The sequence below is a fragment of the Hipposideros armiger genome, unplaced genomic scaffold (genome assembly GCF_001890085.2).
Source record: "Hipposideros armiger isolate ML-2016 unplaced genomic scaffold, ASM189008v1 scaffold_91, whole genome shotgun sequence".
Classification (NCBI taxonomy): Eukaryota; Metazoa; Chordata; class Mammalia; order Chiroptera; family Hipposideridae; genus Hipposideros; species Hipposideros armiger.
This window is the reverse complement of record NW_017731441.1, coordinates 1,121,631-1,147,509: the sequence shown is the minus strand read 5'-3', so window position 1 is coordinate 1,147,509 and position 25,879 is coordinate 1,121,631. Positions and strand designations below refer to the sequence as shown.

At 40.9% G+C, this 25,879-nt stretch overlaps 1 protein-coding gene across 1 annotated transcript in view; it reads right to left on the bottom strand.

The window, feature by feature from the left end:
• COL4A2 (collagen type IV alpha 2 chain) overlaps positions 1–25,879 on the bottom strand; it is a 188,063-nt gene that overhangs the window by 74,242 nt on the left and 87,942 nt on the right. Inside the window, exons 5-7 of the mRNA XM_019644780.1 lie at positions 3,967–4,101; positions 3,835–3,879; positions 52–168 (exon numbers count right to left, since the gene is read on the bottom strand). Of these exons, the coding sequence (XP_019500325.1) occupies positions 52–168; positions 3,835–3,879; positions 3,967–4,101 (297 nt within the window). The remainder of the gene's footprint in view (positions 1–51; positions 169–3,834; positions 3,880–3,966; positions 4,102–25,879) is intronic.

Genomic DNA, 25,879 nt, shown 5'->3' with positions numbered 1-25,879 from the left:
AGGTTGTAGAGCTAACCAGGTGACAGCATGAACTGTGATGATGATACTCACGGGAGATCCAGGGAAGCCCCCAGGGCCGGAGGGTCCCTGCTGGCCTACGTCTCCCCTGGTCCCATTGCAGCCATCATAGCCAGGCGGTCCTCTGGGTCCACCTTGCCCAGGATGTCCCTGGGAAAAAGAAAAGTAAGTGAGTCATCCAGCCCACAGGCGTTTAGTTTTCATGTAACTGTGAGATATAACGGTTTGAAATCTTCTCATAATCTTCTCATAAGAGATGACCCTGGCATGAATCCAAGAGAAAAGACAGCTCAAAATGAATAAACAAATGAATGAATGAAAGATTCAGTAGACAAAGGCATAGGGGTGTAAGTCTAAGCAGAAGAAAGGCCTTCAAGAGAAAGTTCTGTGTCCCACAGGTTTTGGTGAGAAGTAAACCTTCACCTTGCTTCATGGGGTGACTGGGAGAATGGCTGTGGCAGGGGCAGGTAAGGATAAGTTTAAAAATTCAAGAAAAAATTCTAGAAGCAGCTAGCTAGCTCCTTCTCAGGGACAACAAGGGCACCTTGACCTGTTGTGACCAATACTCTTTCTTTCTTTTTTAAAAAAAATTAAATTTATTGGGGCAATAATAGTTAGTAACCAACTGACTTTTGATGGTAAGTTGGACAGATCCACATCCTAACCAGGAGATTCACACCTGGGAATTCATCAGTGGCTTAGCCATAGGTAGAAGAACTGATTTTCTCTTTTTACTTTCTTTGGGAAAGCTCCTTGTGAGATTTTAAATGTTAATTGAAAGCAAGTCAGGTGTTCTGAGATGTCTGGTGGGACAGGGAAGGCAACACGATCAAAAGTCTTTCAAATAACTAGAAAGGGTCGGGTGAAGTCTGTGGGCCTCTCAACTGCATTCATCTGGTTCTGGGAGACATTGGGGGTTTGGTTAACAATCTACAATTTATGCACTATGAGACCACAGCCAATTTTGCTATATCTTTGCATAATAGATGTGTAGATATATGCTTTCTTATTATGTAATAGCTTTCAAATTTTGATGTTTTTTTTTTTAAAGATTTTTATTGGGGAATTGGGGGATGAGAACAGCACTGGGGAATTGGGGGAAGGGGAACAGACAAGTTGCTGTCTTTTTGTTCTCCAGTCTAGTTGTGGAGGACGTTGCTTCACTGGCCCAAGTTGGCACCATCATTGCGCTCTTCCTGGGCGAGGCACATCAGTCACCGGCTTCTGGACAGCCGCTCATGGCGGCTGCTTGGCTGCTCATGCTGGCTGCTGGCTACACACAGTAGCCCATGGCAACCCACTACAGCAGGGGCTGCAGCTTACACCATCGCTGGCCACTCCCGGCAGCCCAGCTCCAGGTTGAGCTGTTGTTCAGCATCTTAGCTGTAGAGGGCAGTGTCACTGGCCCTCATATGTGGGATCAGAACCGGGGCCCTCTGGCGTCCCAAGCCAGCTCTTAACCAATGTGCCACTCGGCCGGCCCTCAAATTTTGATTTTCTTGATAATAGACCTAACATATATTCCAGAGTGATTTTTGAGGCCTTGAGGATATCTTTTAGATTTGCTTTGAGGAATTTGGAAAATTTCAAGGTAAATGAACAAGTCCTACATGTAGTGCCTGTACCCTGAATGATAATAAGAAATACAATGAGAAAAGTAGAATTTTTCTTTCTTTTGCACATCTCTTTGCTTGAGGTGTTCAAAGACATTGCTTCAACTGGTACCATCAGATAAGAGATCCAATAGACTTTTCAGTCAATCCTCTGAGGGATCAGGGAATCCTGGCTGTACCTGGAAATCATGGAGCATAATCTCCAGCAGTTAGAGAGCCAGCTGTCTGATGGTGTTTGAAGTAAAGACCTCTGTTTTGGGGTCTCCGAAAGCCAAGCCTTCAAATTCAGTCTGACAAAAAAAAAAAGTTCTGTAGGTGTTCTGCTCAGGATCCTAGTATTCTGGGATGTTTTTGATTAAAATGTACCATTGGGTTCCTTATTCTTCTCATAAATTATCTGTCTGCTATTGGTCTTTCCGACTTTCTTAGAATTCATTTGAAATTGCATATCAACCTGATCTTCATCTGAAATGGTACTTCAAAGAAAGATTTCAATTATATTGAGCTAAATGTCCATCTCCTTTTGTTCAGCTGCTTAGATACATTTCTATATGATGCCACTCTAAGATTTTACTGCCCATTAGTTTTACATACAACTTCTAAACAGCTAAAATTACCCGGCTTCTTCAAATGCTATATGCATTAACTGCTTAGATATGGTGGGTGACATTTAGTTCTATGGCTAAACAGACTATTTAGAAAATGATCAGTCATCTGTTCACCATGATCACTCTCCCATTTGATGGCTACTTACTTCCTAATTTGTGAAATATTTGCTTCCGATGCTCAGTATGAAGTGGAAACACAAAATATGATACGGATTAGTTACAATATTTTCCCATAATATCACTCCATTTAAACTCAGATTTCAACTTCCAAAAGACAAAAACTGATGAACAGTCCAAAGAGTTCAAGAAAGTCTTTTAAAAATGGGTGATTTAGTTTGAAGCAGCTGGTAGAAAATTACTTTCATTATTTATTTAACCCTTGAAATCTGCACCTTCGTCAACTGTGTCAATTTCTCAAGGTTTTGACTAATGTGAATGTTATTTCCTTATTTATTCATAGCTATGTGTTTGGTAACTTATGTATCTATTTGAGCACCCCATCCAGGTAACACTTAGGATCACCGGCCATGTGGGCTCACATCTTCATAATTGTGGCTTCCTTTCTTTATCTCTGATCGCTTTCTTCTACTGTTGGCAAAAGCCTTAAATGCGGAGTTAAAGACCTGAAGGAAGAGCATGAATTCTCTGACTACTCTCTATTCATGTTCTTCCTCCAATCTCCTGCAAGGGAGCAGCCCTGCTTGTGTAGTCTCGGGGTGTGTGTGTGTGTGTGAAGATTTTCCCTCTGCGTGAGTGTGTGCACGCACGCATACACGCGTGTGCATGCACACGGGTGCAGGTGTGTGCATGTGTATGCATGCGTGCATAGGTGTGTGCGTGTGTGTGCGCGAGCACAGTGATAGCATGTGTATGTAGGGAAAGGGTGCAGACATCTGTGTGTGAGGATCCTGAAGCAGATGACCTTAAACTTCAGTGGTAGACAGATGGGGCAGGTCTGAATGTGCGATAAACACATTTATCTCCAAGGCTGGGCTCTGCAGGAAGCCGGCCCTGGGAAATCTGCTCATGGATCCCTGTGAAGCAGGCTGTGAGTCAGGCTGCTTTGTTTATTTTTTTATGCTACAAGAAGTAAAGTAAACTAGGTTAGAAAAACACATTTTGTTGCATTTTGAGATTTTTCTCATGGACAAGCCATGCCTTCTCTTTTTCCCCGTTTATGTGTGGTTACTACAAAGAATTTGAGACACTGCATTTGTGCAGCAGGACTTCATTACATTCACGGTCTTGGCTGCGCTACTTTATATTCAGGTTGTTTTATAGTTCAAACAAAATTTCAAGACTGGCTCTTTATTGAGCATATCTGAGCAACACTGCAGCTTTTTATTACAAAACAATGTCCAATTTTAGCAAAGCAGTCTCAATTCTGAAGCCAAGTCTGGAAGAACGTTTACAAAGGAAACAATTTGTCCAATATTTGACTGGATTCCAGGAGAAAACATACGCACATATAGCCCCACAAGTTTTATGTTATAAACAAAAAAAGAGGTTAAGTTCAAGATGTCTCAGTTAAGTCATAAAAGTACTGCTTCGCATGCATATCATGTTTTAAAATTCTAATCTTACAGAAAACTTACGGGAATTCCGTCGGCACCAGGGAACCCAGAAACGCCTCTTGCTCCCTATAAAGAAAGCAAATAAACTTAATGAAGGCCAAGACACCCACCGTCCTTCATAAAATTAGAGGAAATATCTACAGTTTTCCATACCACATCTCCTTTTGGTCCTGTGATCCCAGGAGCGCCCCTTTCACCCTTGTCACCTTTGCGGCCCTGCAGTCCTGGGAATCCTTGTAACCCTGGGGGCCCGGTATATCCCTGGGGACCCACTGGCCCTGGTTGACCCTGTAGAAACAACATACATTCATTTTCAACAATTAATAGCAATGAATAAACACTTTTAGTCACATGGCTCTTGAAACAACAATTTTCATTCTCAAAGAGCTATAATCTTCAGAGAACACTATACACAAATTACCATCTTCTGCCATGACAGCCACAAAGTGATTTCTGGCAAAGGAAGAAAAGTCATAGAGTTTAAAGGAAAAAAACACACAAAACTAAATGTAAGAAAAAAATTTCCCAAATTACTAAAGTGATGTTACTGTGGAATGATAATATTGGCCTGGAAAGAATCTACTTGGCTTTTTAGAAGAAGTCTTTTCAGTATATATAAAAAAAATTCCAAACAAATTTCTAAGATTTTTATCTCTACCTCAATATAATGCATACAATAGATACAGAAATGTATATTGCATTCAGGTATCAAAATGCTCCCCAGATGTTTAAGTGATTAGATAATCTCTTCTTTGGTTCACACACACATTGCACACACACAGAAAAACAATAAAAGTTTTCTGAAACATATAAAAATGTATGTCCATATCCATAGGATGGCTGGTATTAAAAAAAAAAAAAAAGAAAACTATGTGTTGATGATGACATGAGAATTGGGAACCCCTGTGCAGTGTTGGTGGGAATGTAAAATTATACTACCACTGTGGAAAACAGTATGCTGGTTCCTCAAAAAATTGAAAATATAATTACCATATGATCCAGCAATTCTACTCCTGGGATGATACTCAAAAGAACTGAAAGCAGGGACTTAAACAGATACTTCTACATCCATGTTCACTGTAGCATTTTTTACAATAGCCAAAAGGTGGAAGCAAATAAATAAGGACAAATAAATAAGGATCAATAAAATGTGGTTCATCCATACAATGTAGTGTTATTCACCTTAAAAAGGAAGGAAATTATGACCCATGCTACAACATGAATGAATCTTGAGGCCATTATGCTAAGTACAATAAGCCAGTCACAAAAGGACAAAGACTGTGATTCCGCTCATATGAGGCTCCTAGAAGAGTCAAATACATAGAGACAGAAAGGGGAATGGGGGTTGCCGGAGGCTGCCGGGGAGGAAATGGGGAATCCTTGCTTAGTGGGTGCTGAATTTCAGTTTGGGAAGATGAAAAAGACCTGGAGATGGAAGGTCGTGATGTTTGTACAACAATGTGAACGTACTTCAATGCTATTGAACTGTATAAAAATGAATAAAATGGTAAATTTTACATTATGCATGTTTGACCACAATAAAAATAAAAAAAGATTAAAAAGGAGTTCCATCTCTCTTACTAATGGACTAATTTATGTATTATATCTATGTTTTAATGAACCTCAGGTTAGCCTAAATTAATAAAAAAAGAACCCTCTATGTGTTGATTCCTCTTTTACTGATGAATCTGCTGTTTATTCTCCATACAGAATCTTCATCTGCCAAGTCCTATTTGCTTTCACATTTCAAATTCTTATCTTGCCTTTCGAATGAGGGGGTCTGAGCCATTATTTCTAGTCTGCTTTTCCATTGCCTGTAAGTAAGTAACATTTCCTATGTAAACTGTGTGGCTAAAAAGTTTGTTTGTCTTTACAGAATGTTTATAATCTCTCTGCAACATTCCACGCAATTGAGGTGATGTGAACAATTTCAAAATGCAGCCCAAGCTGCTGTATTAACGTCACAGAGCACTGGCATGGAGGGGTGCGGGGAGGTCTTGCTTCCGAATTTCATAATCATTCCTACGCTGCCCTTTAGATATTGGGTCCCAGGTGTGGGGGAAACAGTTAAGACATTTCTTTGCGATGGAAGATATGGTAGATGTGAGCAATCCCAACGCTTGGGATACCTGCCTTCTTGGACAAAGGGGAGTTTTGGGAAGGCCCCTCAGGCCTTCCTGTGGGCAAGGTCAGAGTTTTAGAGATGGTGGGTTCTCCTGCTCTCCCCTCCACACGTTCCAGAAGAGTCCAGTCAATGCAGAAATCAGCATATAGTCACCTAGGGCAGCCTGACTGCAAGCATCTTACGTCGCGGTAAAGCCAATGATATTAAATATCTTTGAAGAATATGATAAAAGTGGGGCTATCGCTATTGTTTGTTTCTTCCTAGTTGAGGGGAATTGTGGTCAAAGACAGACAGCCCTGGCCTTGGATACATGATATCCCAGGCTCATTCTTGTCTAATTCTAGTCCGGTGTTTTAGTATCCTACATTTGTTATAAGTTTGATAACGTGCTTTGATTCTGATTTTTATGGCTATTTCCCAGTGGTGCTTATCTTTGTTTTGTTTGTGGTTTTGTTAGAACACAGCCTTTTTGTGATTCTATACCATGACTCCAAGCCTTCCAGGTCCCCTAATCATGGTGAGGCTTATCAGTGTTTACAGGGAGCATCCTTTGGGGCATAAAATGTTCCTCATCAGCACTGTCGTTTTTACTGCCCATAAACGACATCTCCATCTGGGGGATTACTGTACGGAGCCAACTAAGGGAAACATCTGCTGCTAACTCAAAGGGAATATGTGTGTCTTAATGATGAAAAGCCATATTCTTGTCTTGCATTCATTAACCTTTCCTCAATTCTCTTTGATGGGGAAAGTGACTAACAACGTCACGTACTCATTTTCCTTCCATGTTCAGTAACTTTTATTTATTGGATGGGAAGTCTGACTTTTGGAATAAAACTTTAATCTTTCCTTTTCTGGATCATGCTCTCACTTTTTTTTTTTATTGAGGTGAAATTCCCATAACATAAAAGTAACCATTTTATTTATTTTTTGTTCTGTTTTTTAAAACTCACCATTTTAAAGTGACTTCTAGTACATTCAGATTGTGCTCTATCCACCACCTCTATCTAGTTCCAAAACATTTTCATCACCCCAAAAGGAAACCTCATACTCACTGAGCAGTCACTCCCCATTCTTCCCTACCTCCAGTCTCTGGAAACTACCAATCTGTTTTTGGTTTCTACAGATTTATCCATTCTTGCTATTTCATAGCAATGAAATCATATATGTACTATGTGATCATATTACTGGCTTCTTTTACTTAACATAATTTTTTGGAGGTTTATCCATGTTGTAGCACATATATCAGTACTTCATTCATTTTTATGGCTGAATGATATTCCATTGTATGATGGATAGAACACAATTTGTTGTGAATAGTGCTATGAACATGCATGTACAATTATCTGAGTACCTGTTTTCAGTTCTCTTGGGTATATAACTAGGAGTGGAATGGCTGGATACTATGGTAATTCTATGTTTAACTTTTTGAGGAGCTGCCATACTGTTTTCTATATTGGCAGCACTATTTTACATTCCCTCCAACAGGGTGTGAGGGCTCCAAATGTCTCCACATTCCTGCCAACAATGGTGTTTTGCATTAAAAAAATGATAGCCATCCTTATGGGTGTGAAGTTGGTGTCATTCTAAAGAGCTCATCTTGAGCTCTGACAGATGGAACATTCCACAAAATTCCACTGAGTTTCCTGGAAGGGCCAGGAAGAGTCTGGAGAGAATCAGAATTATATCCTTTGTCCTCTGGGACCGAACCCTCAGTCTTGCCTACGTGAAAATCCTGCATTGCTGGGAATAAACGGACATTTACGTCACAGTCCAAGGACTTTCGTATGCATGTTTTGGTCACCAGGGACTGAGATTTCCCCTAGGATATCTTGCCCATGAGGGCATCTAACGTGTTTTGTAAAGAACAGTTGGAATGTGTGGTAAATGAAAAGGATTTCCCTCTGTGCTAATCATCATCATCATCAACTTCCATCCTCAGTTGAAAAGCCCTAATCGGAAAAGTTATTTCCATCTCTTCCTTTCCTTTTGTAATAAGTGATGTTAAAAATAAAAATTACCCCAGAAACAGTAGGAATTTAGTTTAAATGTCTTTGCATAACTCTCAAAAGCTCCTAAATTTCTAAAGCTCTTAAAATTCTTGCAATATACTTGATAAAAGTATTCCCACAAAATGTTTCTTAAAAGCCAGCAGACCCCACCCTCACCAGATATTTTGATTCACATAGATATATTATTTTCTAGGAAACAGGACAGCAAAAAGTGTCATTTAATTGTTTATCTTCTGGGATGAAGCACTGTTACAGGTTTTAAAAAATGCCTTATTTCATTTTATCCCTATGACAAATGCATCAAGTAGGCATCTCCCCCACTGTGAGAGGACAGACAATTCAGGCTCAGGCCCTGGGGCCCTGGGAAGGTTCCGTAGGGAGAGTTCACTGTTGTTATGCAGTTAGGTCTGGTGAGTGGGGCTGACTCTGAAACCCTCCATCTTCTATCACACCCGTGAGGTCTGCGGGCAGTATCAGGCGCTTGGGAGCTTGTGAGAAATACAGACTCTCAGGCCCGGCCCAGACTTCCTGACCTGCATTGAACATGATCTTCAGGCGGGTTCTTAGTACTGTGAAGTTTGAGAATCACTGTACAACCCCACTTTCCTTCCCTTGCTGACGCTGTTATGGGAGGACAGCTATCTTTTATAGATAATAAGAAAAACCTCTTAAGCACAAAGTTGAACCTCAGAAGAAAGGTTAGGCTTACTGAGTCAGGCAGAGGGAAATCTAATATTTATGTCTGTGAAATATGATTTCTAATGAAATTTTATTGGTCTTATGCTTCCACAAGAACAAGATATCTGTAACAAGACAGAATGAACTTTGCTCGCTGTTGGGAGGGAAGGTTGCACAATGCCTCCCCCTTTTTGAAATCATTACTGGGGCATGTGTGGGACGTCCAGGGTCAGTTTTGGAAGCCAAGGTCTGAAAAACTGGACAGAATGACTCCAGATTTGAATGTACATTGCTTAAATACCACTACCGTGGATAGAACGCACTCCAAGTCCTGAGATTCTTACTAAGCTTTTATGAATTTGGGATTTTCACTCTTAAGAAAAGGGGTCAAATATAATTGTATATGTGCACATGCAAAATAACTAGACAACTTCACACTCTAAAATAAAGGTAGAAGACCGATGATTAATTAGGGCCCCAAGAAATTTCCCATTCATTTAACGCCAAGGTGGTGCCTACTTCCATTCATAGTTTATTAACCTTAAAATTTGCCTTGGGTAAAGGAATAAAAAAAAGCTTCATTGATTAGGGAAGGATAAAGGGAGATGTTTTTAAGGATAAAACCTGCTTCATTGCACATCAGTGAATTTTTAATCTACAGTACAGTGTTTCCCAGGTAGAATAAGAATAAGCTTTTCATGACTTACTGGCCAACATCTGAATAGTAGGAAATCCCTTCTTCCTAAGTTGACACTTCCTGTCTCGCATTTTATGGGCACTGGGCGCCCCACCAGACACCACATATCCTCTATAGTCTCCTGGGCAGCCCCTCCCTTCCTTGGCTGTTGGCGACGTGTTCCAGGCCTTCCCGGCCTTCTGATGCTGCAATTCTTGGTGACTCTCAGGGGATTCCAGCCTAATTCCCAGCTTATCCTGTGAGCTGTTCACACACATTCGAAAATATATAAAATGGCCCCAAAGGCAGGAAGGGCTACTTTTTAGAATTCAGGAAGACAATTCCTTCATCTAAAATTTAGAATTAGTCACCATTCTTCGGGATGGTCATTAACCTTTATGAGCAATTTTTGATCACCGTAATAGGATGCATTAAAACCATATTCCAAGTTAATAATAATGTGAAGGTAGTATTTGAACAGTACATTACCTATATAATAAATATGAAGAAATAATGGGCAACTGCCTAGTCCATGCAAAACAGACAGAGCTGATGTGAAATTGGTCACATTTTACCTATAGCTTCTTATTTAATATATAATAAAACATTAGCCATGCCTCAGATACTATTCCACATTAAGGATTCCACTAATATGAGGCAGAATTATATTGGCTCTTGGAAATCCCATTCTGTAAAAATATCTGACACAGATTGTAGGACTAATGTCAATATAAAGGGGAAAACATCCACATGTGCAGAAACAATCTTTAAATCTACCTCTCGCCATTACAAACATTTAGTCAAAATGGATCATAGACCTAAACCTAAGAACTAAAACTCTAATACTGCTAGAGGAAAATATAAAGAAGCATCTTTGTGATTCTGGATTGGCAAAGATTTCTTAGCTAAGGTGCAAAAATTACAAGCCACAAAAGAAAAAAATGGTAAGACTAAAAAAGTTTGATCTTCAAAAGATACTGTTAAAAATTAAAAGCAGGCTATACACTGGGAGAAATACTTACAAAACACATATCTGATAAATGACTTTTATCCAAAATAGGGAAAGAACTCCCAGAAATCAATAAGGAAATAAACAACCCAACTGAAAAAAAAAACGGGCATAAGATTTGAACTGATCCTTCACCAATGAAGATGTACACATGGAAAATCAGCCCATCACTGGTCGGTCATTAGGGAAAGTAAATTAAATCCACAGTAAGCTATAACTGTGGCCTACTAGAAAGGATAAAACACACACTCAGAAAACACTGGCAATGCCAACTGCTGGAGAGAATGCAGAGAAACTGGGCTGCTCATTCACTGCTGGGGGGGATGTGATATGGGGCAGCTACCTTGGCAAAGCTAGGCGGGTTCTTACCAAGTTAAACATACATGTACCATAAGCCGTGTAGGTAAATGTTCACAGTGAACATTTTAGTGAAAAACTGGAAACAACCTGAATGTCCATCAGCTGATGAATGGATAAACAAATGTGGTACATTCATTCATGAAGCCAAGTACTAGTAGGCAATGATAAGGAAGAAACTACCTGATGTGTGCAACAGAGATGAATCTCAAAGGCACAATGCTGCCAGACACAAAGGCCCAGGTCCTATTTATATGATATTATGCTATTATCCTATTTATATGACATTCTAGAGAAGGCAACACTAGGAACAGAAAACACATCAGTGGTTGCCAGGGTGGAGGTGAAGGGAAGGGTCTGACTGAAAAGGGCACAGGGAAACTTTTTGGGGTCATGGCCCTGTTTTATATCGTGATTTGGGTGGTGATAGATAGCTGTATGCATTTGTCAATATTCATGGAGTTGTATGTAAATTATGCCTCAATAAACTTGACCTAAAAACAAACCAACAAACAGAAAAAACAGTCTGGTGAAGGCAAAGATTAAGAAGACAAGCCCTGTAGTTCTTAAGCACGTCGCATATGACCAAGTCCCTTCATACATGCACATTCTTACCAGTGAACTTATGATAGATAATACTTAGAAAAGGAAGAAGCGTGGACACTTTAAAAGTTAGAAGAACATTTTGAAAATTAAAAGGACATTTAGCCAAATGTTTTTTAAAAATGTCTGACAGGGAAATGAATAAATCTGAAGAAACCAAGACCTAGCTTTCCTTGTCTAGAATCTGGTCTATTTTAGTGTGATCCTGACAGAAATTAAAACCATCCCGCACACAGCCCATAGACAAGCAGAGCTGGAAGTGGGTCAGGACTAAATTAGATGCATGAGTGGAAAATAAGCCTAAGATGTCACTGGTTTCCATTCTGCATGATCTTTATAAAAAAGCAAAAATCAACAGGTGTCACCTATAATTCTGAGATGCTATAGTATAGTTTTATCTGAAATGATTTGACTTGGATACAGTCCACATATTAAAGCAGAGAAAAATGGATCATCTCTTGTTCTCCACCCATAAGACCAATAAGTCTAAAAACCTCTGCCCCTTATTCTAAAAATAGGCAGCACATGGGCAGTCTCACTCAATGGCTTTTAGGCCAATGTGAGGCTAAACTTTTTATAGCCTGGATGTGATTTTGCTTGGCATATGTTGGAAAAACTGATTTTCTGGGAAAGCCTTTCATTGCCTCTGTGCTTGCGGCACTAAATACATTTCGTTTGCCTAAATGTGAACTGTTGCCCAACAGATTGGCTTCATTTCCTAAGTCTCCTGTCCTCCGAGAAGACATAGAGTTGAGTGTGGATGAGCCAGGTCCTCTGAGAGCACACACAGCAGTGGAGGAATGGGCTAGAAGAAGCTGACTCTGGGGCCACAGGCAGCACTCCGAGAACTCTGGCTGTCAGGCCTCCCATTAAGTATGAAATATTCTAACTTAGGAGCTGTCAACATGGACAATACCAGCGACCAGAGCACCATCATCAAATAGCGTTTATGTCGTTATGAGCTAGCTAATAAGACAGGGTGGCTCTGGGCTACACTTACACAATAGAAAGTGACCACTGCAATAGACAGCAACTTCTGAGTTACCCAAATCTCAAAGCTAAAGGGTAATTAAAATAGTTAGCTGTCCATATTTATGGCCTTAATTACAGACTATTAATTTTCATGTGCCAACTGCATGTGCTGATATTTTACTAATGTTGTTAGGTCATGTTCTTAGGTTGTACTCAAGTGTGACATGACTCGCAGTAGTGATTGTGTGTTCTAATTACTCTGTGTTTCTGTCATTGCCCAGTGAGGAGCTCTCTACATAGTGATTGGCCAACAGCCATGGGGAATGCTGCCTACAGATGTAAGGAGAGAGAAGAAATATCTGTGAGCACAGCTTTTCAAATATTGATTGGCCTCCCTGCTGAGATTATCAACCAGGCTGAAAGTCTTTGAGAGTGACATTTAATATCTGTGGCACAGACCAGGAATGGGACCAGCAGTTATATCTACTTTGCATTTAGACTAAACATAGTCATATGAAAGAAAAATATTCTCAAGGTTGGCATTATATGGAGCTGGTCTGCTATGAAAAAAGAAATTGGCCAACAACGAAGAAAAGGTTAAGAGCAAGAGAGGGTTCCAACTTGGCTGTGGTACCCAGGTTTTTTTCCTGTTAATCTTTATTTAAAATGTTCCTAAATAGGACAAATTTTAAACAGAGCACCAAGTTTTCTGTCATTAGAAAAAGGTGTGACTACCATTCTCTTTTCCTCTCCCTTCTCCCTCTCCTTCCTTGGCTTTAACCTACTTATCTGTTATTTTATACTCATTAAAGTTATTTAGTGTTTTCATTTCTTTTATAAGATTTTAATTTACTTTTCAACTGACATACAATACAACCCACTTATTTTAGTGTATAGTTCTGTGAGTTTTGACAAGTGCTCTGAGTCGCATCACCCCATTCCCTGAGCTGCCCCTTTGTCGTCAGCTCTCTCTCCCCCAACTTGGTCAATCACTGGTCTTTCTCCAGCCTTATAGTTTTGCCTCTTCCAGATTATCATACCAGTGGAATCATACAGTATGTAATCTTTTGAGTCTGACTTCTTTCACTCAGTGTAATAATGCATCTGAGATTCACCCTCCCTGTTTCTGCCATGTTTTGGGTATCAACAATTTGTTCCTTGGTATTGTTGAGGAGTGTTCTGTTGTATTCCATTACCACAATTTGTTTATCCATTCACTTGTTGAAGGACATTTGAATTGCTTTCAGTTTTTGGTGAATGTGAATTGAGCTGCTATAAACATTCATGTATGTTTTTTATTTTGCGTGTGTATATGTTTTTGTAAATACCCAATAATGGGATTTTCATATGGTAAGAGTATGTTTAACTGTATTAAAAAGTTGCAGAACCACTTTTCAGTCTGTGCATCCCCACCAGCCACACGCGAGAGTTCCAGGTGCTGGTCAGCACTTGGTGTAATCAGTTTTGTTCTCTTAGCCATTTTCCAGGTCTGCAGTGCTAACGCATTGTGGTTTTAATCTCATTCCTCTTTATTAGCACCATTTTTACATTTCTGCTATTCCTAGATCCAGTTCAGCGTTCAGAGTTTCCACTGATAGCAACATTATTACCATCGCTGCAACATCCTTTTGCTATGAAAAAACCATGGCCCAGCCCCTGTCAGCACCCATCACACTGTGGGCTGGAGCGACAGTGGTTTGCTCAGAGTTGGTGGGATTGTGACCACAGTTCTGGCCCCTTTACTCCTCTCCATAAAGACAAATAAGCGATAGTCAGCTTCTTCATAAACATGTGAGTTTGTGAAGAAACAAGTTTGTGAAACTTGTTTCCAGGGCAGGAGGGCCTCAAAGGGAGGTGAACCAGCATGAACCAGAGAGACATCAGGTCTGAAAAACGATCCCAGAGCAACGGGCCTCGAAGGCACAGACTCACAGGATGATCTCTAATGGGGCCACAACATTACCCTGAACTTCTATGGAGTTAGGAGAGGAGAGGAGATAATTGTTAAAAATTTCTCCTGTACAGAAATTAAAGAAATTCAGCTCCTAAATTCTTATCAATTGTATGGATTTCATTTTATTTGGGATAAAAAATTATTCCCTTCTCATAGGTTACTGTACAAAACACATGCCTATCTTTTTGGTACAGGAACGCCACCCTCATTCTCTATCAAGTTTCTTATAGGGAAGAATAACAGCCATTTAAAATGAGACCAACATAACATCAGTTTTCAAATCTACATCTCTGCTCTTCACCATTGATAACCCAGTACTTTCCCAAAGACTTCATAAAATATCAGATTTGGAAGAGACTGCAGAGTGAGATTAGAGAAAGCCCTCGGACCACCAGCATTAGTATCACCCAAAGCTCATTAGCAATGAGGGTCCTCCGACCACCCAGACCCACTGAATCGACTCAGCAGCTTAACAAGATCCCAGGTGATTTGAGTATGCCTCAAAATTTGAGAAAATTGCCCTAGAAGTGGTCTGTGTCCAAGGATTGGTCTTAGCTAGCTGTCAAAGCATCAATTGTGGGGAGCCTTGGACCTCAAGAATTCTGGTCTTGCTGTTTGGCGGGGAGGAGAGGAGGAACCTGGAAATCCATATTTTTAACAAGCTCCCCAAGCAATTCAGACTCACAGGCAGGTCTGGGAGCCAAAGAACAATTCTCAAATAGGACAGGTGAGGAAACAGCCCAGGTAGGCGAAGGGTCTCACCCGCAGCTCTGCTGACCCTCCACCCAGGAGCACATCACATTGCTTCTGACAGCACTCCGGGTGCTCCCTGCAGTGGCCAGGATGGCTCACCACTGCTGACCCTCTGAGAGCTTCTTGGGTTTGTGAGATGCATGTAGAGGCTTCTAAGACTCCCCTCTGGCTTTGAAACCCAAGGATGGCTCCATCTCCCCCATGCAGAGAGGATTACATAAATTTCCCCACGGTGGATGGAAACTGTGGCCCAGCAAAATGTCTTTGGATGGAATTTCCCTGTATTTTTAGCATTTATAATATTTTTCCTTCCAAAGATTAAAGAAGAAAACTCCTAAAGGTCAGTGACCTTGCTTTAGCCATTTAAAAAATGTGTGCGAGTCTATACACCCTGCAGCAGGGCCTGTCCTAGCTCACTGCGGTTGGCTTTGGATCTGGTGGCTCCTCCAGCCAGTCCTTGGTGACACCCAGGTTCCCCTCCCGAGGACCTGAAATCCCTACTGTTCATTTCAAAGGGAGATGGGGCTTAGCCGGGCTCTGGGACAGACAGTTCCATAGAGCATAACACAGTTTTTGGCAGCTCTTCATATCCCTTGTAGCAGCATTTTTTGTTTCTGAAAAAATTATCCATTCTCTTTAACAAAATATGAGACATTTCCCATCTTTTTTTTTTTTTTAAAAACCCTAACTAATTCACCCCAAATCCCAAGATTGCCTAAACTTAAGTCATTCAAAGTTTTCAGAGAAAGAACTATGTTTTGTCTCTTGTGGGGAAAAACTGGAAGTGGCTTTCCAATGCTAATGCTAAAATAGAATCATCGATGAGTTCAAAACAACAGATGCACTTATGCATTTAAGTTCAGATCAACCCTCGAAAGAGCAGCCTGGCTTGCAGCAAGGTGGGGACTGACAGGGGAGGGAGGCGGTTTTCCAGGGAGGTGAGCTCAGCGCAATGCCCAGAGCCTTACACCCTGATGTAGGTCTCCATGGTTGTAGAAAGTATCATTGTGTCCACTGTCCTATCCTAGAGGAACGTGTAAGCCCTTGAGGGGCAGTGGATCCATCATGCATTGCTCGAGTCATATGAAGCAGGAGCTTCCATTCTGGGATTTAGCATGATCTGCCCACCTGCCCACACCCGTATATTCTGCTCCGGGCTAATTGAGCTCCTGACAATTGGGCCAGTTTCCCTTGCACTGAAGGGCCTTTGCACATGTCTGCCCTCATTGCCTGATGACTCCCAAGGGCACTAGAAGGTGTGGCTCAAGCCTCTCTGTAGACATTTTCCTGACCCTGAAACTAGATTAGAAGCACTTGCTTCTGTCATGTGCTATATGTTGGGACCATGCCTTTAAGTTTCTGTCTCCAGCATCTACTACAGCATTTGGCATACGGACATGCTCCACAACTGTCTGTCAAGGAAATGAAGTACAGTGCTGCAATTATCCAGTTCTGCCTGACTCCAAAATTCAGGTTCTGCCCACACGGAAGTGGAAGGCCAGAGTCACCTATTTTTCGACCATTTTAATGACCATTTTATAATGCATTCCTGATCTCTGAAGCACTTCTGAATCCAGCTTCAGCAGATAATACTGTGGAGGGCTATGACCCTCTTGTTTTGTCTCCTTACCTCCCACACAATTCTTTAGGTCACCTTAATATGTCAAAATATGTCACCCACAACCTCAGCTCTTCTCTAATCTCTGTGCCAGATCTGTGGGATTTCTGATTGCTGGTTCTACCCAGTGATCTGGTTTTATCTGTCTGCATTGTCTGAGAGAATGCTTTCCAGACCTCTAAAATGGAATCATAAAAACGGACCACCCAGGCTTGTGGAAAGGAGTGCCAGCCCTATCAAAACTCTGCTTAGGATCTGATAGAGAAATAAGACATCATCTGCTGAAATCAAGAGATGAGAAATGAGGCAAGGGCTTTGGAATGCCAGGACTCCCTCCTCCAGATTTAGTTCTGGTAATATCTGAACCAAAATGTTTTGAGGACAACCGTCAGTGATAAGCCAAACATGCTTAAGCCGTTTAGCGAAACTATCGTTACTCAGGAGGGTTAAGGGTATGGAGAAAATGGGAGAGTTTGCCAACATGGGTCTGTGAAAAGGCTATAAGAGGAAGGTTTTCAACGCTTACTGAATGTCTTTGTTTCAAAATAGAATTTTAACTTTCTATCAAGCAAAGATACCTTATTACCTTTTATATTCTGGGTTTGAGGAAGGCGGAGACTAGAAGGAATACGTTGCAGTTCTTGTGGTTAACACTAGGTGGCAGTCAGTTGTACTCTTTGGGAGCAAGAATACACCCCACTTCTGACTTCAGACAGATTTGCAATGTCAAACGTGTTCTAATTGTTTTGGGTTCCGATGACCGCGCCCCCCCCCCCATAGAACAAAGGGCAGGTCCTCCAGCTGTCATGGGGACCTAACCTCTCCTGGGGAAAATTCTGATGAAAATTTTGACTGCAGAATTCCAATGGTGTCTAAAAAGCATATTCAATTCCATTTTTCTTTTTACAGTGTGATTGAACTAATTCAATAACTAATTGCTTTATAATTCCCTTTTGTTTTGACTTGATCAAAGGAATGTGTTCTAAATATATATAGATGTGTAAGGAAGGATGTGTTAGATACAGACCCAGCACAGAGTTCCAAGAGATAGTGATTGAATTATTGGATTTGATCCCTGTGTGGGACTAAGTTATAAGAGCAACTAATATTTCTAGATTAGACCATCTAATTTGGCACACTTTTTAATAGTAAAGTGATTTCTTTAATCCCCACAATAGCTCTATGAGGTACGTATTGTTGTTATATTCATTTTATAGATGAGGAAACTGAGGCACAGAGTAATATGGGTCGCTCAGCTGACTTGGAGAGGAGGGAGTTCACTCTCAGCTTTCCAGAGCAGCTTCAAAGGGCATTGTCACTGTGTGTATGAACTTCCCTTGAGTAATGGATATGACTTTGGACCCTGAATATATCTTTTTGACAAATCTTTATAAAGCTATAATCAAGCCCAAAATAGATGGGCCAAGTGACAAAAATAAACAGATATGTGTTTGGGGTTCATGGAAATCCATATGAAACAGAGCCAGTCACAATCCTGCAGTGCTTCTCTAAGAACCAGCTTCTCTGCTTTAAGCCAACCGCTGCTCAACTGTGGCCATTTCATGGCTCATTAATCCCCCCTCTGCTAGAAAGTGAAGGGGGCAGAGAGAGAGGGTGAAACTCAAACAAGTCAATTCTGTTACTTTTTAGCAACTTCGGTCAAAAGGTATGCAAGGACGGCCCAGGGTCCCGGGTGGGGCTGCAGACTAAAACACTGAACTATCAAACTCCTCTGGTGGAATAGTTAGACATATCTCATAATCTATGTTTTCTCTGGTTTCCATTAATAGATTTTTTTTGTTGTTGAAGAAAAATTTCTGAAGGGTTGTGGACTTTTTTTTTTTTTCTAATATGGTAGAAAGATTGAATTGTTAAGCACTTCCCGAACATAGGGTTTAGCTGGATCTTTGAGAGAATAGATTTTTAAATACAGGGAAGTTGCTGGAAAATCAAGTGCACACCTGCTGGGAGAACAAGTTCATTTGGGGAGAAGGCCATGAGGAAGGCCTAAGAAGACTGGGTAGGTAAGCCTCGGGCACTAACCTCAGATAGGAACTGAGATATGAAGTGTAAGCAATGCAAAACCACAGAACTCCCCTGGAGAGAAGAGGGAAAATGTCAGAATGGGTGGCTGTTTGGTTGTGAACAAAATAAAAAGGTATAAAAGGGACTTCTAATTTGACATTGGGAGAGACATTATGAGACAGAGAATGTTAGGTGTTTCCTAGAGTAAGTGTGAGAGAAAAGGACTCCTTGAAAGAGAGGCTGAAGGAAATGGATGAGAAGATGGTGGCTGGGAATTCATGGATAGAAGGGTTTTAGTGAGGTGGCTGAGATGTTAGCCCCACAGGCAGAAGCCTATAAATCAGGGGGTGAAGGGACTTCCGTGTTACTTAACCATATGGGGCTGTCCAAGGATGAAGAGATTCTGGTGTTCTACAAATCACCAGAATTATATTTGTGTAGACTTGGAAGACACCCCCAAGATGTCAGAATCACTGTCAGGTACCTATACATATATTTGATTAAGGACACATGAAATAAGCTTGGGAGCAACAACTAGAGAAAGATCTAGTCTAACTTTGAATATGATGACTATGAGCCCTACGTGGCCTGGACCAGTGGTGAGCAGCCTGACATTCTAGTTCATTAATTTTTCATATTCCATATTTCCTTGGAAGTTTTATAGTGAGAAAGGTTAAATGGCAGACAGCAAAGCCAGGTCAAAATTCAGTCTTCCTTATTTACATCTTCAGAAGTATCTAATATTTTGGAAATTGTTCCATGAAATACTTTTGCAAAGATAGTATCAATAATAATACCTAGTGCATTGGTGAAAGTTCACTGCCAATCAGAGCTGCATGATGACAATATTCATGGGCCACAAAGTGGATGTGAGCTGAAGGCTTTATTTAGCCCACAGTCAGGGTTAAATCCAGTTAACAAAGGGCTGGTCCTCATTATCGTGTCTGACACTGCAGATGGCTATCTGGACATCCTGGACTTCCCTCTTAAGACGCCCCAGTTTACAGTGATTATTTGGACGGACACTGAACACACATCCGCAATTAAAAAAAGAACAACAAACCACGAGAAATTGATCTTTTTTCAGTCTGGTGGAAAGATAATGGATGGCTCATTTGTCCAGACATGAAACCCAAGGTCCTGGGCAAGAGGAAACCAAGTGACATTAACATCCATTCCAGAGAAGTGACTCAGCTGGTGCACTGTTCTCATGACAGGGGGTGAAAACAACCTCTAGAACATTCGTTCATCTCAACGACATTTGTTGTCAGAAAGATAAATAGCAGTTTTCACCCACAAAATGAAAGGTGAAAACCAAATACAGCTGCATTTCCAAGGCATACACTTATTCCTGATATGCTTCTTGTGCATTTGAGGTTCTACAAAGATCTTACAACATCATATATGACAAGCAAAGATGCATATGGTTCGTTTAATAAACAGGGAGCAATTATGGAGTGAGTTAAAGTATAGACCTCGACTAGGGTTGTGATTAACAAGGTAAATTCTTGCTTTCTCTGGGGGTTAGAATATCCCTCAGATGGGGGTTGGTCTATCACAAGTTAGGAGTTCAGCTTCTTAATAGATTACCTCCAGAAAGCCTCACCCACGTTGCCGTGTGTGTGTGTGTGTGTGTGTGTGTGTGTGTGTGTGTATCTTGCTCTTCATCATCATCATGGTCTTCTGGGTTTGCCCTACTTTGTGATGTGTAGCTAGGAGGAGCAACACAGGAAGGGTGTTTGGAGTTTTCTCTCTGCCCCCATGTGCCCAGCCACATGGAAAGACTTTCACACAAAAACATTCTTCTTCCTCACTCCAAAAAGACCTGTAATCCAACAAATGGCCCACACAGGGTACTTTGTAGGGCTGGCCCTTTATAAACCATTGGTGATGCCAGTCACCTCTGACTCATGGCTTACGGGGAAGGGAGAAATGGCAGAACTTGGGGACACCGACTGCTGGATGAAACCTCCCAGGTTGCCCTGACACTGCATCTGAGTGTGGTTTTGTTACTTTTTGGGAAGTGTCATGATTGGTAGTATTTTTCTTCTGTATTTGGATAGAACATGAACATATTCCAAAGCTACTTCCTATCTCCCATTCACACCTTTAACCAGGGCAAGCGGTTTCTGCCTGGGCACTGTGACAAACTCTCCCTTTGATGGTCAGCAATGATGTAATTCCCACCGTGAGGGCCTTTTGCAGCCTTTGAGGTCCTTAGCAGCACCTGGTGTCATGGTCTCTCCTTCCTTCCTCAAACAGGCTCCTCTCCTGGACGTTCGTTCCCTGTGGGGTTCTTTGCACACTTCTGACTTATCTTGGTTGGCTTCTTTCCTTGATTTCTATTCTGTAAGGCTGTTTTCTTGGAGGGGCTTTTATTAGCTCTTCTTTTCCTAGGCACTCTTGGGGTGCGCGCTTGTTCACTCTAAATTGTATCAGGGAATGCTTCGAGGCAGGTGACTCCTATCTCCTTGCTGGGCGTCTCTCACTAGATACCCCCCGACACTTCAGACTCAGCCTGCCTAAAGGTGAACTTCTCAACTCATTTTCTCCAAGCCCTGCTCCCAGCAAAAACCAAAGAACAGCAACTGCCCCCTTCAACGTTTCTGCCACTCACTCAGTTCATAGCAATACATCAATCTAGACTGGTAACCTACAATGGTGGGGACACTGTTGGCTCCTTCTCACACTGTACCCCTCGGCCCACAGCCGCCTTTCAGTCTCATCTCCTCCCCACCCCTTTATTTCAGTCATAGGGTCTTCCTCAGTCCTTACTGTATCCATAAACAAATGAAATTGTATGCAGTATATCTCTGCTAACATACTGGCATGTTGCTGGTTACACTGTAATTTTTTTTTTTTTTTTAGCTGAGCCATCCTGCCACCTGTTGGCAGCTCAGCGGCTGCTCAGCTCGGGCAGGGACTCGAACCACTGTTGCTCAAAGCTCAAACTCTTGAGCGACCTCTTAACCAACTGAACCACTCGGTCGGCCCACACTGTAACTTTTTAAAGACCAGACAGCATGCAAATTTTCAAAGTATATTTCCAGGACTGTGCACACTGTCCAGCATCCAAAGAACACTTGGTGAATACACTGCTTCTCCCTACTTCTGCATAGATTAAGGAAGGCATCACTCTACAGTGGTGATATCTGCTTGTGCAGGCCTCTTCCATATTTCTCTGATTTCAGACACACTGCTGGTTATGAATGACAATTTACTGTCTGGTTTACATTTGGGATTTATGGTCAATGCTGTCATAGATTTACTAGCTGCTCAGTTCGGCAGTGATTTTTTTGAGCCAAAGATTCTTTGTCATGCAAAACAGTAGCACTTTCTTGGAAGCCATGATCTAACATGCCAAAAAAGAATTCAGGAGGCAGAGACTTGACCACTAAAAGGCTGGCATGGTTTTTCCTTTTTAAGAGTGATTCATCAGAAAATTATTCCCAATTACAAATGGACTTTGATTTCTTTAGCTGCCTTTCAGCTCCCCCTCCCAAGTTCATGCCCAGAGACCACAAAATAGTACTGAGCTGACACCAGCTTGCTCCTGGGAAGTTCTCTGGGGACACTTTGATTGGCAGGATGGCCATTAGCCACTAGCCACTAGCCAAAGGCCACTAGCTGGTGGGCAGAGACATCAGTCTCTCTCCTTTTTTAAAAAAAATTCAGAAACCAAAAACCAAGGGGGAAAAATGAGGTGATTTCAAATGATCTATAAATTATTCAGCTGGAACTTTTTCAGTTCCATAGGCGCAGGTGCCATCTCTCTGAATAAAAAGGGGGTCCCATCTTCACCTGCACAGAGCAGAGAAGCAGGCGTATGAGCCTAGACTGCAGGATGGGGCCCTGGGTTGGCTTATGCCTGTTGCTTTGCAAGGTCATCAAGTCCGTTAGCCCATCCCCTTGTCTAGGTTGAAGGTCTCCTCTGGTAAAGTTCTATGCTCCTCTAGGAAAATGTTGGGCGGTGAGGGGGACTGGTCTGGGAGTCAATTCAAGGAGTGGGAAGGGGTTGAAAGGTGGCAGTCCCAATTTAATGCTCCCTGCTGGGAATCCCACCTGGCACCATCTAGCAGACATTTCCAGGACACGAACATAAAACCCCAGGCATCCACATTGCTTGGACCTCCAGAAATTCCATACTATGAGTCCCACCCTTCCCCAGCACCTCTAGGGCATCCGTCATCGTTTATTCCCTGCTGGTCCTCTGAACAAAGACCATTTTTTTTCCAATCACAATTCACCTCTTTGATCTCTGACATAATGTGCTGTATTTGGATTTTACAGCAATTTTATAATTTCTGCAGCCCACATCTCCCCCAGCTCGCAGCCTCTTTCAGCCTTCTCTTGTAAACCCCTTGTTTAAAATGGTCTTGACTCCCTGAGGCATTTGACACTGCAGACCTCTCCTTTGCAGGGATAACTGCCTTTTGCTGTCCCGTGCCTCTCTGCTGCTTGTTCTCCATGTTCTTTCAGGGGTTTCTTTCTTGACTCCTTAAATGGTGCTGCTCCTCAGAACTCCACCCCTTGCCCCTTGTCGTCCCACAGCACACACTTTCCAATGGTAAGCCCATCCAACGGCCGTCCCTTGTGACGTAGCTGCTTCCCCTTGGCGTCACCACAGTCCGAGCACACACGCCCAGCCCAGCACATGCCGGCCACACCTTACGTCTTTGTTAGAAGAGCTTCTTGCTCTCCTCAGCTAGGTGGTGCCTGTTGAAGCTGTGCCTTATTCAAACGTGCATGTCTAACCCATATCACTGTCCTGCACTCAGTGGGTAGCAGCGTGTTCATTGAATAAATGAATGATTAAAATATATTGATTTTTTTTCAAGTCTTGCATTCTACAGAAAGAGCAGAATCTTCAAATATGTGTTCACATTAGAAGAGCTCTATTGACCCAGAAAGTTTATCTTAAAAAAGCAATTACCTTACCATTAATAATATCATAATAACTTTGTACAGCCACAGATAGTTCTAGACATCGTGGTGATCACTTTGTAAGGTATATAAATGTCAAATCACTATGTTGTTGTACACCTCAAACGAACATAATATTGTATGTCAACTATCATTAAAAGAATAAAAAAATGACAAAAAGACAATTAGCTTAAATAAAAAAGTTAGAATACGTCATTATTATATGTTTTGCTACCATATACTTGTTTTGCTTTGAACAATAACTGATTCACAGAGCTACAAGAGATCCTTCAAAACACAAGTGATATAAAGTGAGTGAATTAACTTGACTGGACTGGACTGAGATGAGCACAATCAAGTTCAATTTGCAATGAAACTGAGCTACTTAGAAAGTCACAGAGCCAATCATTTTTCCTAAAACAAAACGTGAACTATGAAGAAGCTTTTTAAAAATTAGTTTTGCTTGTTTTAGTTCCCATGTGCAGGCAAATAGAAAACAAAATCCCAGTGTCTCTTCTAAACACATGAAATTAGGTTCCCTTGAACTTCTATAACAAACACCTCCATGAAATTTGTATGACAGATACTGTACTTCATGTTACTGTAATTACTATATTATTCATTTTAAGAGACACGGAGCATACTAAAACGATTTGGTTTGATTCCCTTGAGCAAAGAGGAAGCTAACACTAAAAAACACCCAAACCAACCTTACCTACAAACTAGGTTTTAGTTTGGACAATGCTTCTGCCTGTAAACTTGTTCTCTGCTTTTCCCTTGTTCCCTGACTAACAGTGGGTAATCAGTACACATCTACGGGATAAACAAATGAATAATGAATTTATAATAAAAGGCAAAACTGAACAACTGTTTGGATGGAACAGTCAGTTACAAAACCAAATATTGCTAAGCTCACTCAACAGTTAGGAAAGAAATTGGAAATGTGTGGGTGTGTTCTCAAGGTCTTAGAAAAATTCAGGAAGTCCAGCAGATGTTTTCTGTTAAGAGGCGTTGGAAGCCCCAAGAGCTACATCTGTTTTTTTTTTTTTAATATAAGTTTATTTGTGAGACTATTTTTTTCCCTCTTAAATAGTCCTCTGCTAAAACTTACAAAATGGAATGCTGGCCAAAGTCTTGAACTTTTGAGGCTTCAATGAGTAACTCAGAATATGTGCACATGAACATGAAAATCCCTATAGGAAGCAGAAACCTAGGTCAATCATTTAAAACACTTTATTTTCTAAATAACTCTTTGCTCTTATTTATTGAAGCAGAATTATGACTTTTTCTTTAATCTAATTGGTAATAACTAGTACAATGCAGGTTTCAGTAGTTATATTTTCCTTCTTTGGAAAATGATATAACAGTCATAATGATAATTATCCTATTTGTGTGTGTGTGTGTGTGTGTGTGTGTGTGTGTGTGTTTGATATAAACAGTGATACGTGAGGATCACATCCAAGAACCCAGAGATCAAGTTAGTGAAGAATATTTAAAATATTGGGATTTTCTGTTCTTTAATCATAATTTTGAATTTATGTTTAAATACCTCTGGAATGCTACTTTTCTTACTGTAGTTGTTTTGTTAATCAACTTTTGAGTTATGACAGCTGATCTGCAACTCTTCTCCTAGTTCATTTTGTATGATAATTGTGGGGGGAGAAGGACAAAAGTTTCCATTTGATTAAAGTTGCAAAAGCGACGCAGTGAATTAATGCTCAAAAAATATCTAAAATCTTATTTAGATTTCTCATCTGCTCAGGAACGTTCCCACTTTTATTACTTACACAAATTGGTCTCCAAATGGTTTACAAAAGATTAGTTTTCTATAACAAACATGCACTATCTGAATGAATTATAATGGAAGTTAGTATCCTGGTTGGCTGTTTAATGAGGCTGCAGGAATAGCCGGCATACAAACCTTATTAAAGTTTAGAAATGCAGCTGGCAGCATGTTTTGGAGAATTTGCCTGATTACTACACATGGTTACTGGATATATTATGAATATGGAACAAGTTCAAGAACATTAGATTCTCTTAACCTTGTGGTGATTACTACAGTCATCAAGAATTTTAATCGAGCATCTTCCAGAGAGAACTTGTGCAATTATCGAGCTACAGAAGCCATGACCAAAGCAAACCTCACTCAGATCCGGCCTTCTCTCGGCCTTGAAACAAAATGTTTTTTTCCCTCGGAAAAGAGCAGGTGGCCTCTCCTATTCCTGCCAGAAAGACTACGGATCAAAAATATAATCAGATAAAAAATAAATTATTGTAGAATAGTTGTGTGGGAATTTACATTTTAAAACATTTTCTGAATAAATTCCCCCACATTTGAACTATTTTTGAAAAGTTCCAATA